At 32.4% G+C, this 12,683-nt stretch overlaps 1 protein-coding gene across 1 annotated transcript; it reads right to left on the bottom strand.

Annotated features, from left to right (window-relative positions):
- Positions 1-2,279: 2,279 nt before the first annotated feature.
- On the bottom strand, positions 2,280-12,661 carry LOC106472314 (elongation factor Tu, mitochondrial-like). The gene is made up of 7 exons (XM_022400922.1): positions 12,600-12,661; positions 11,289-11,450; positions 8,076-8,208; positions 7,275-7,379; positions 4,464-4,615; positions 4,044-4,189; positions 2,280-2,481 (listed from the first exon to the last, which is right to left on the bottom strand). The coding sequence occupies exons 2-7, from the start codon at positions 11,373-11,375 to the stop codon at positions 2,301-2,303; spliced, it is 804 nt and encodes a 267-aa protein (XP_022256630.1). The 5' UTR covers positions 11,376-11,450; positions 12,600-12,661; the 3' UTR covers positions 2,280-2,300.
- Between the last annotated feature and the right edge of the window lie 22 nt (positions 12,662-12,683).

The following is a 12,683-nucleotide window of genomic DNA, read 5'->3' as shown; positions in this document are numbered from 1 at the left end:
ACACTGATGGATCAGGGTAATGACTGACTAGTGCACACTCGTGGATCAGGGTAATGACTGACTAGTGCACACTCGTGGATCGTGGTAATGACTGACTAGTGCACACTCGTAGATCGTGGTAATGATTGACTAGTGCACACTCGTGGAAATGACTGGCTTGTACACACTCGTGGATCAGGGAAATGACTGGCTTGTACACACTCGTGGATCAGGGTAATGACTGACTAGTGCACACTGATGGATCAGGGTGATGATTGGCTAGTACACACTCATGGATCAAGGTAATGATTGGCTAGTACACACTCATGGATCAGGGTAATTATTGGCTAGTACACACTCATGGATCAGGGTGATGATTGGCTAGTACACACTCATGGATCAAGGTAATGATTGGCTAGTACACACTCATGGATCAGGGTGATGATTGGCTAGTACACACTCATGGATCAAGGTAATGGACGGGCTAGTACACACTCATTGATTAGGGTAATGATTGACTTGTACACACTCGTGGATCAGGGTAATGACTGGCTAGTACACATAAAAGGATATTATAACTAAATATCAAATCTATCCATTACATTTACAATAAATTCAAGATTATTCACTACTTAGAACTAGGGTTTAAAGGAAAACTAGAATTAAAAATAAAAGTAGTTGACACAAAATTTACAACCATTTACCAAACTTCGCATTTTTCTTCTTATTCTGTAGAATTGTTAATTAATTTAAAAGATCCTTTAGATAAAATTTTGTTAAAATGATATGCTACAAGTTATTTTTGTTTACATAAGGATATATTTATTGTGCTAGGAAAGTGCCAAATAAACGATACTAGTGAAACTTGTGCAAATATTCCAGATTATCCTCCTTCAAAGGATGAACTATCATTCTACCAATACTACGGTAGCTATGCTACCGAGATATCTGAAAAATAATTTTTCCAAGTATTTTATCATATATCCAATTTCATAATGGTTATCTTTTCTAGTTTTACTGCACTTCTGATTTCAAACCACCAAGCTGTAGGCCTAATCTTTCTGTCCACAGGATGTGTATGTTTTGTTTATCTTGTTAAACCTTAAATGTTTCTTTTTACCCACTCTCTTTCAGTAATTAGTATTATTTCTGATTTTATCACTCCTAAACGTCTACTTGAGTCTCTAGAATATAAGTTCAAGTTCCAACTCTCAAGATCACAGCCTATTAAAAAGTTTCATGTTTCAGTTTTTGTGAGTAAATACAAGTTAACTGCAGTCAAAGTTGGGTATAAAGTAAAAAAAAACTATTTCAGAGATACTGGTCTTTATCATTTCTGAATGTGTTCCCTTCCCCCCTTTTCACTTTTATACTGTTGACTTAAAAGAACATTTCAAATTCACAAGTTAAGCAATACATCCTGAATATACTATAAGTACTCGTAGTTGTTTAAACGTGATCAGAGAAGCACGTAATGAACGGATGTGGAATTGTCTATCTTCTCTTTTCTGGAACTTTGTCTCGATACCTTATATATTGAAACGTTTATGCATTTGAGATCTTGTTTAATTTTATTCAGTTAACGAGTAACATATTCTACTTTGATTATAATATAAGATACTACCTTGGATATACTATAACTAAATGGGGTTCATAAAATCAATTCCACTGTTCACCAATAGGGCAGGTTTAAAAAGGAAGATTAAGTTTCTGTGTACAATACTTTTAACCTCTGACCTCCAGTATGTCTTATCCATTGTGTTTTCATTTAATCCCTATTTATTGATATCAGAAACCTGATTCCACTTTCCGTATAAGGGTAAGTGTGCACTGACTAATAAAACTGTTATTGTTTGTGCAATGTTTCAGTTCAGTAGAATAAATGCTAGCTAGTGTATATTTCGTATAATGGTAGCAATAGTTACTTCTTACAAAGGCTTGTCAGATGATGCCGTCTTTGAAGTATTGTATCTTATATGGAAAACATCGTCAATTTCTCTTCATCACTGTTAATTTTACTGATCACGTAACCAAAAAAGTTATGCTTTATCAGATGAGATAAATAAAAGTGTTTGAATAAATATATTTGATTCTTATTAGATTTTCAGCCTGTTTATCTTAGCCTATGTTTGTGCCACAGTATTGATAAAAAGTAATCAAAATCTTGTTTCTCAAATTATTAAACGTTATTCAGTAAATAACAAAAAATTGTTTAGCAGATTTTAAATCTAAAGTCGGCCATCTTTGAGAAATGTAAAGAACTGGTGAAATCATTAATTCCTGGATTATGTTACTTTTTGCACACACACACTAGTACTCTCTTATTCACTGTCTTTGTCCTTTTTCTTCTTATGACCTTTCTCCAAATCTACACGTTCCTGTGGGTTTAAGTCTGTCAGAACTTTGGTTACAACACCAGTCCCCAAAGTGACCTGACCATCTCGTAAGGTGAACCTTTGACCTTGTTCCATTACCATGGGCTTTAACAGCTTTAGTTCAAGTCTGACAAATACAAGCATAAAAAAAACCAAGTTTTACTCATTATGAAATTTAAAGTAGATCAAAAAGTAAAATAAGGTTACTGGTTGATGAATTCATTAAGTTGCATAGGAAACTGCTTAAACATTATAGTTTAATCTTATTAAAAAATAATTTACCTATTTCACAACAATCTTTGATAATTTAATCTTTGCATTACCACTGTAGCCACAATTTTATTAACTTGCTTAGAACTATCACTTAATAGATACCAATTTTAACTTATTTAGTACTATCACTTAATAGATACCAATTTTAACTTACTTAGTACTATCACTTAATAGATACCAATTTTAACTTACTTAGTACTATCACCTAATAGATACCAATTTTAACTTACTTAGTACTATCACCTAATAGATACCAATTTTAACTTACTTAGTACTATCACTTAATAGATACCAATTTTAACTTGCTTAGTACTACCATTGTTAACAGATATTGACCACCACTATATATATATATATATCTAAAATGTTACCTGTCTTGTATAATCATTATTACCACAATTTTACCTTGATCGGCACTAATATTATAATGAGAGTTAAGTACAATATATTAAAATATGCTAATCAACAAGTTGCATGAGAGTCCCAGCTAATATACAGTTGTGATGGAACAGAATGTTTCAGAACTACGTTTTGACATTGTTCGGTGTTTCATAGGTTGTGTGATGTCACTGAGAATCAAATGTTTTAGGGAAGGGTATGTAATAGCCCTTTCCGATGTAAATATTCCTACACCCAGATCATAAAGATGTGTTCAGATCATGCAGTTAGCATATTCAAGATGGGAGTGTCCCTTGTACTTAATAGCAGTGGAAACAAAAGAATATACATCAAGTTGGACTATCCACAAAAAAAACCTGCTACAAATTGTGAATTACCCATGATAAGCAAAATGCAGCATCTTGTAACTGGTGAGAATCCATGAACACAAAAACCAATGGAAAAATCTGTCCACGTGCCCAAGGCAACAATAAACGTAATCAAGAAGTATCTTTTCTGGAAAAGTGACACCAGTCACATGCATGACATATCTGTTCTACACCATAAACCTCAAGCAGCTGGTGAATGAAATGGGTATTCAAGTTATTCCATAAAAGTCATACCAGTCAAATTACCAGACATAGCATGTATGGATTTCTGTGTGACCAGACTGTTGAAATGGATGCTGAGAAACTGTCATCTTTGTACCCCACATGGATTATGACAGCCTTATAACAAAGCTTTTTGCAATGGAAACGGTGTTGTAGGACTGCTGACAAAATGCACAGTAGTCAAAGTACGATTGCAAGTGGTACATAAACTGTTGAGGCTCCAAAATCATTTCAATATAACATACTGACCTTCTATAAGTACAAGTTTCTAACTATAATTATCACTCTCAAAGTAATTTTATCTTACTCAACAATTCTTCATTTTTTAAGTATTTTTTTTTAGTGAAAAGACTCGAGAATTTTTACTCTCTACTAACCATTTCCTTAACTAAATATCAACTTTAACAAAATTATACGTAACACTTACGTAGCATCTTCTCCAGGCATCACCATTTCTTTTCCTTTAATATATAATTGTGCAGCACAATCCCATGTTTTTGAAAACATCTGAGGTTGAAAATAGCTCATAAACGGTCTAGGTCGACCTCCTTCTTCTTTGCTTAGAACATAGACCTACAAAATATATTATTGAAATTATTAAACTACACCTTCACATTTGTTTATAATATAAACCTACAAAATGGATTAGATTAGTGAACTTTGAAGGACAATTCAGTCAAGTACACAAGTCAATAACATGTTTGAATATTAAGAGAAAATTTATTAGTATCCAACTATAACATAAAAAAGGTAGCTTTCTTTATTTTTCTATTAATTTAAATTTACATAAGTAAAGGAAAACCTAAATTAATGATTCTTTGTCAGCTTAAGTAGGGAATAAGCTGACCTGGGCTTCAAAATGGTCATGTGCCTTCACAGATCCTGGTTTGCATAGTACCATTCCTCGTCGAACTTCATCACGTTTGATCCCTCGAATTAAAGCTCCTAACTGATCTCCAGCTCGTGATTCTTCTAAGATTTGATGAAACATTTCAATTCCTGTACAAAGATATTTTTGTTAATTACTTGCAAGAAATTTACTGTTTTAGTGATTTCACTAATGGAAGCAGGCTTACACCTACTATTCCTCCAAAGTATGCAAATACGTTAGTGAAGTTTAATCCCACCTAATGAACGAAAGAATTTTATTAATTCTATTCCTAAGTAATATGTATTACTTTAGTGTGGTTCAACCAACTAATGTAGTTTTTCTTCAAATTAATGAGTATAGTCTTAGTGAAATTCTATACCATATACTGGCCTTCCTTTAATCTTCAGTGATGAACATTTACTTAGCTAGAAGGAACAAAACCAATAACATAAACATAGATACTTTGTCATACAACCAAAAGAATTAAAACTAGTAACACAATCTTTATGTGACACAGAAATAAAAAAATTAAATGTGTAGCACACACTTTTAATGTTACACAACCAAAAAGAATTGAAACTGGTAACACACACTTCTTGGATCTGAAAAAAGAAAGGAAATTAAATTAAAAAAAGTATTATTTATTACATCTTTCAACCCAGGCTTGGTCAATGTGATGACCTCTTAACCATTTTGTGCTTGTTATAGTTTTCATACTATAGCTTTTAAATTAGTAAGTGAGTGTTAACGAAATTTGGCAGATTATCAGTAAACATAACAATGCTTTCATACACAAAATATCTAATTCTTTTTATTAAGTCTTAAGGTATATAAAGCAATGTTTCTCTCATGCCTTTTTTTTTCTTTTCACGTCTTGCCTATTTATTATGCAAAGTAATTTTCATCTCAACATTAAAAATACTTTTATGCATCAGAAAATTTCACATGCAAAATATTTATAAAGTCCAGATAGTTATCAAATGTTTCTTAAGAAAAAACTTTTACATTTTATCTGTTATTTTCAGTAATTAATCTCCGTACGAATTTGGTAAATTTGACCGATCTCGCATCCACCATAAAAAATTAAGAAATAAACAAATTATGCATCTTTTATTCTAGAATGAACACAAATTATAACATGAAAACATAAATGTTTAGATGAAATAGCTTAAATCTCATAAGATTATACATTTATATATATATATTTATTTATTTTTTTACATTGACCTTTCACCTGGCTAACAATACAGAAGTTACAGTGACACGGCTTACGTGCACTCATGTTACCGTATCAAATAACATAAAGGTGATCTTCAGTCTGCACAAAGTAACTTTTCTTGGCTGTGTTTTAGTCGACTAGTATTTTGTAAAATACAGTCACATTTCAATTATTATACACAATATATGTATATAGATTATTGCTATTTTGAACTAAGTTCTTAGTTATTTTTCCTAAAACATAGAACAGTAAATAAAGATGTAAAGCAAACAATTATCTCTTCTAGTTATGACCTTTGTACTCAGTTGCTGCTTGACGTAGGTTGCTAAGCCTATAAAAAATTTGCATGTGGAGGATATGAAAAAATATTTTTTTTCCTTTTATATATACATTTGATTAACTAAAAAATCATAATTACTACATCAATACCATTTAATTCTACTATAATTTATCAACCTTAGTAACTAATCTTTATTTGGGTCTAAAAAATGAAATTTCGAGCAGACTAAAAACACAATCTACCTCATTGAAATCTTAGTTCAAAAGAAACAAATGGTGGAAGGAATGTTAGAAAGGCTGAGAAAACCACTAGGGGGACATTCTGAGCTTCTGATTGGTTATTCATGTCATATATAGAAGTACATGTATATAAGGGAGCATTTTCAAAAATGGAAAGAGGTGGGTAAGGTGCCATTGTGTTTAATTTATTACGTGAGCAACATCTTAGCAAACAGAAAAGATAATAACTTCTTATTTTCTATTTTAGCTTGTCAATATCAGTAATTTGAGTTTCTAATTCATATGAAACTATAGACTTTGTATTTTGACTTCACAAACATCTAATTTGAACCAGTGCTGCATTCAATATAACACGCGCGACACACAAAAATCAATGTTCATCTGTGTTTTTAATATATATATATATACTTTTAAACTAAAAAACTGAGTAATGTAGAGTTCTAAAATTTGAATTATAATCTACAGTTTGATACCAAACTTATTGACATAAATTCATGAAATAGTAGTTCAATAAAATTTTGAATGTGAGTCAACAAACGAGACGACATGGCCTTTTACCTGTGACCTGTATAAAAAGGGTTAACTAAAGTAAATGAAACCAATAACCACAGTTTTGTCATAAGCTAAACAACTTCATTGTTTCTTCATGAGCTTATATAAAGTCAAGGGAAAACAGTGTGTAGTATATTTTTCAATTGTATTTTTAACCTTTCTTCAGAGAAAGAGAATTTGATTTATACAGCAATGATAAACAGAAAAATATCTTAAAGGCAACAGCTAACACAAAAACAAAGCACATTTACATTAACAATTAAGCTGTAATGAACACAAAGATCAGTGGCAAAATCCGTTATGTATCCAAGACAACAGTAAACATAAGAAGTACCTCTTCTGAAAAAGTGACACCAGTCACATGTACCACAAGTTACTTCCATGACATATCTGTTCACCTACCACAAACCTCTAACACCTAGTGAACGAAATGGGTGTTCAAGTTATTCCATAAATAGATATACCAATCACATTACCAGACACAGAGCTACCAGTACCTGTTATTGTCGATTTGAAGTAATTGTTGTAGCCAATAATTTCACATTCCATTCCTTTTTTGATAATTCCTCGTTCTAAACGGCCAGTCACAACCGTTCCACGACCTAGAAAATCAAACAATTTTTAATATCTTTGTATATAAATTACCTTTTGCTATACCATATAATTAATACGTCTCAATAGTAGAGGTCTTAACCACAAGTTTTTAGCAACAGTATTATATTTAAAATGTTAATAACTCATCCTAGTACTTAATATGTCATATTAACTTTCTCACTTCTGAAGTTGTATTTTAAGTCAAAATTTCATAAAGCATTTGATTTGCTAAGTTACTCATCAAAATGAAACCAAACCTATAATATGGTAGAAGTGAAGTTAAGCTTACTATATCATAGAAGTCAAACTTGTTTATTCATTTTTATTTTAGTACGAAGCCAAACAATGGGCTATCTGTGCTCTGTAGGGAATCGCACTCCAGATTTCAATGATTGAAGTCCATAAACTTACTGTTTATCCTTCAGAGGCAGAAACAAAACAAAGCCTACTATATTGTAGAAGTAAAATCAGGTACACAAAATGTTAGTTTTTATTCACAGTAATTACTTGAATCTTATTTGTTTCCACATTTGTTTACTATTCTATAGTAAATGTTTTGAAAACAAGGAATGACTTAGGAGATTACAAAACTTCAGTTTTCGTCCAACATGGTGCAAAACCAAATCAACATCTAAGGCACACTTCCAGTGAAACAAAAAGTTGGTTTTAGTAACCTATTGAATAAATAATTATTTTAATAATACCTGGAATAGAGTAGACATTTTCCAAAGGCAGCATAAAAGGCTTATCCAAGTCTCGGATTGGGTTAGGGATACTTTCATCAATAATATCTAAAAGTTTTAAGACAGCATCTCGGCCAATATCTGGATTCTTGTCCTACAAAAATCATAACTAAACATTACAAAGACTGAAATTTCCAGTAAGTGAAGTATTCGTTCACAGTACACTGGAATAAGATGTATCAAATCCAGGGCAATTACAACACGGACTTCTCCAAAAGTCAACTGTATTATCTACAAAAGTCGTAATTATTGAACGTAACACAAATCTCATCACATTAATCTTCTCTATGCACAGAGATGGCATCAGAGAGAAGTCAAATTGACTGAAAACACTCAGGGAGAAGATAGGGGAGGTCAGAGCTGCAGGCACTGTGGTCCAGGGGCAATACCCTGGTTGGTGTCTCAAAAGGCCCAAGCCCCCTTGAAGCTGAACAGCTTTTACATTCTGAAATGCAACCAGAACTATTATCTGGAGCCTGCTGCTCAGAGAACTGTATTATTGGCATTAAGACCTTACAGGCTTACTAAGCATGCAGTCAGGTAAGCCTCCTTAGTATCTAACCTTACCATGCTCATGATGACATCTTTAGACTGTTGAGTTTTATGACTTACAACTAAGTTACGTTGTTATAGGCTAAGTTACTCACAAGTTTAGGCCTATTACAGACAAAATAAAGTGAATATAAACCTAAATCGAACATCTGATCAACCATATTATTAATATATACATGCTGGTCTACAATATTTCAGAGTTGCATATCGGTAAATGTTCGTACGAATGTTCTAAAGTAAGCATACATTTGTAGTATCCATTCGTCCAATAGTTTATCAAATTTTTATTTTACCAATCTAATTTTTTTTCAGTTGACATAAATCCATCTTGAGACGGAACTCTGCTTTCCCCGTATGCTGTGGTTTCCAACTCTTTTTGAGTGGTGGGCTACTGTGAGAAATTATGAATAATTAGCAGAAACTATAACAAGTATAGGCATGTACAAAACCAAAACAAAGGAGTATAACTGAACAAAAAAAAAGCTGTATTACTTATTCATTAATTATAAAATTTGTTCAATGAAAGGTACTACAAAACACTGTCTTTCTTCTTAGTGTGATACTTTGACACTGCATTTCTTCTGCCAGCACGTTGTAATCTGGACTATATCATCAAGATGTAAATCCATTAGTCTGGATCTTTATTTCAACTTAGTACACTTCATATTCACAGAGGTAGGTTGATCTCCAGCAAGAATTTGTCTGCAAATTAGCACTTTTTAGAAGAAGATACATATCAACAAGGATCTAAAAGTTATCATCTATTGCACGAGTTTAGAAATTAATGTCACTTTGAATGTTTATGATTTCAAGCTCAAGTTCTCCAATTTCAGAGATGTAAACTGTACTGAATGAGTTTACAAGAAATTTAACTACAGGTTAATTGTATTAAACTCTTGAAATCTTTGACTGAATTCTTGTTGAAGCTTTTCAATGTGGTTCAAAGTGTAACATAGATTTATTCATCATGTGAGATATATACAAGTTCAGCTTACATTTGAAGGAACTGGGTGAAATAATCATTTCAGCAATATGGTTATCTTTACTCTGAAGTTCCATGTTTAAAAATTTTAGTTTCAGAATTAAATCTATGTCAAGTCCATCAACCAAAATTGGTCATTCAGTTGATTGTATTGCATTTCTGGACTCCAGAAACTCCTTAATCTATGGCATGAGCTCTTGGAATCTTGCAAGAACTTTTCCTTCACTCGACCATTTAACATCAGTGTGTAGTATAAGATCTTTATATTCAGCATCAAGTTATTCCAAAAGAACTAAAATCCAATGTTGCAGGGCTGAAACACAGATGGAATTCAATACTTTAATTACCTCCTCCATCATGTGTCAAAAATCAATCTATTTTGAACATAGAATTTCCAAATGGATAATGCAGACCTCAATAAAACCATTTCTGCAGCTTACCATTTCAGGTTCTATCTTTAGTTGCAGACACAAGTTTTAGGAGGGAAACGTTGTTTCCTGAAGTACAGTGTATGAATGCTTGGTAAATATCTCTGCTTTTTGTTCTATCCTTCAAAGGAATTTTTCTAATAACCCTTCTTTTGCTGAGTTATCGCTGAATACCAATTTAACTAACATAATTAGCAGAGACTCATCAGACTGTAATGAAAGCCACTTACATTTTCGGACACCATTCATGAACTGGACTTTATTCATCTTGTTACAGTGTTACTAGACAGTTTTAAATCTTTTATCAATGACAAGATTGCTGGCTTATTGTTGAAACCTTCAGAAAGAGAGAATGCAACAGATAGCAATACCTCTGTCATGAACTCTCCATCTTCAAACGTTTTTTTTTCTTTCTATTTTGTAAGTACAGAAGCAACCTCAAGTGATGCAATTGAATCATTTTTTTACTTGGTAAAAATCAATTTTCAGACACAAGTTTAGATTTTAAACCCCTCACTTTTTGTTCTTAACAGCAGAATCAATTATAAAATCAGTGCGAGTTTCTTTGATTAGTTTGAAAATGCTTTTCGACATTATTTCTTGCTATATTAGGATTGCAGAATAAACAAACACACTTTCTTTCAATACTGACAAAAAACAATACTGTTCCTCCCATTTGCTGTTGAAATAGTTGGCTGTATTATCTAGATATATTATAACTAATGAGCATGACAGATTCCACACATTTAATCTGTATCAAATAAAAAACTTAAATCTAGAGTAAACATCATGGATCTCACCAAAAGTCAGCTGTGTTATTTACAGAAGTCATAACAAATATAACATTTATGAATCAACTAAAGGACTGTTACAACTAAAGCAGATATCATGGACCTCACCATAACTCAGCTGGATCTTCTACAGAAGTTATAACTAAATTACATAAGATCTCACCAAATTCACTTGTTTCAACTAGAAGACAGTTACATGTACATCAGACATCACAGATCACCAGTAAGTCAGCTGGTAATCTAGAGAAGTCATAACTAATGAACATAACATAGATCTCACTATATTCATCTGTATCAATTACAGTACAGTTACATCAAAAACAAACATCATACAGTTCACCATAAGTCAACTGTATTATCTACAGAAGTCATAACATAATACAGATCTTACCACAGATGTATCAACTAGAAACACACCTACCTCTAAAGCACACAATGCTGACCCCACTACAATAGGAATCGTATCCCCACTGAACCCTATCTCTGTCATCAATTCCCGAAGCTCCATCTCTACTAGATCAATTACTTCTTTGTCTGCTGCATCAGCTTTATTGATGAAAACTACAATATTTTCTACTCCAATCTGAAAAGAAAATATACTTGCAGCTTATTTTATATTATTTATAAATAAATGATAAAATAAATACTGTCTAAGAACTAAATCATGAAAAGTTGATGCTACTCTATCTGCAGTACACAAAGCAATAAAGAGTTAAGAACCAAAAGCTCCAGAAATTGCAACTTTGGGAAGATCAAAAGGGCTGTATATCATATTTGAAATAATTTTATTATTAACAAAAATCCTCAATCAAAAGCAAAATTTTTATTCATTAGAACATTAACTGAGTGAACTAAATGCAAATGATGGAGAATTGTACTTTATATTCTCAAGCTAATAAGTAATTTACAGGAATCATTCTTCAGTTTTTGACTTCTTGATGGAGCATGACAGATTTTTATTAGTAGTGGCATAATGGCTCATAGAACGACTCTGAGTTTTGTTTATCGAGTACAAACTTTTAGCTCATAGCTCCATCATCTCTTTACCAAATTGAGATATAATTACAGTTTTGGACTCAGGAGGTCAAACCTTTTGAATGATGTATTTCACCACGCCCAAGGTCTCATAGATTAATATTTACTCTAATCCTGCCTAAAAGAATTTCAATTTGAGGGTAGGCTCGTAGAAATCCTGATGAGTAATAAAATTGAATCGGGTATATGTATGCCCCACAGTTAGTATTGTTGGCACACAAAAATATAGCTAATATTTTAGGGCAAAAAGGTCTCGTAGATTAATTTACTCTAATCCTGCCTAAAAGAATTTCAAGTGCCGTGACTATTGAGGATTCCCTCTTATTACATTTTACAGTTACAAAAAAAAAGGAAATTTACGAACCATTTTTTATCATTCAGTCTGAGAACTGATGAAGTTAAATACAGAGGACTTAGTGGGCTACCGAGGGTGTCACAGTTTCAGGTATTCAAATAAAACCAAAAAATGTACTCAAATAAAGGGCTTCATCTATTAATCTCAAAAAATGCACTCTACTGCCAAAAGAACTCACTGTTACTTGTTTAGAAAGTATCAGATATTCTCTGGTCTGTGTTATGCTACCATCTATAACAGCTACCACCAAGATTAACAGTTACCTGTTTAACAAGTATAAGATGTTCCCTGGTCTGTGTTATGCTACCATCTATAACAGCTACCACCAAGATTAACAGTTACCTGTTTAACAAGTATAAGATGTTCCCTGGTCTGTGTTATGCTACCAGCTATAACAGCTACCACCAAGATTAACAGTTACCTGTT

Source organism: Limulus polyphemus, unplaced genomic scaffold, assembly GCF_000517525.1.
Source record: "Limulus polyphemus unplaced genomic scaffold, Limulus_polyphemus-2.1.2 Scaffold5241, whole genome shotgun sequence".
In the NCBI taxonomy this organism is placed as follows: Eukaryota; Metazoa; Arthropoda; class Merostomata; order Xiphosura; family Limulidae; genus Limulus; species Limulus polyphemus.
This window is presented reverse-complemented; position numbering and strand designations above follow the sequence as displayed.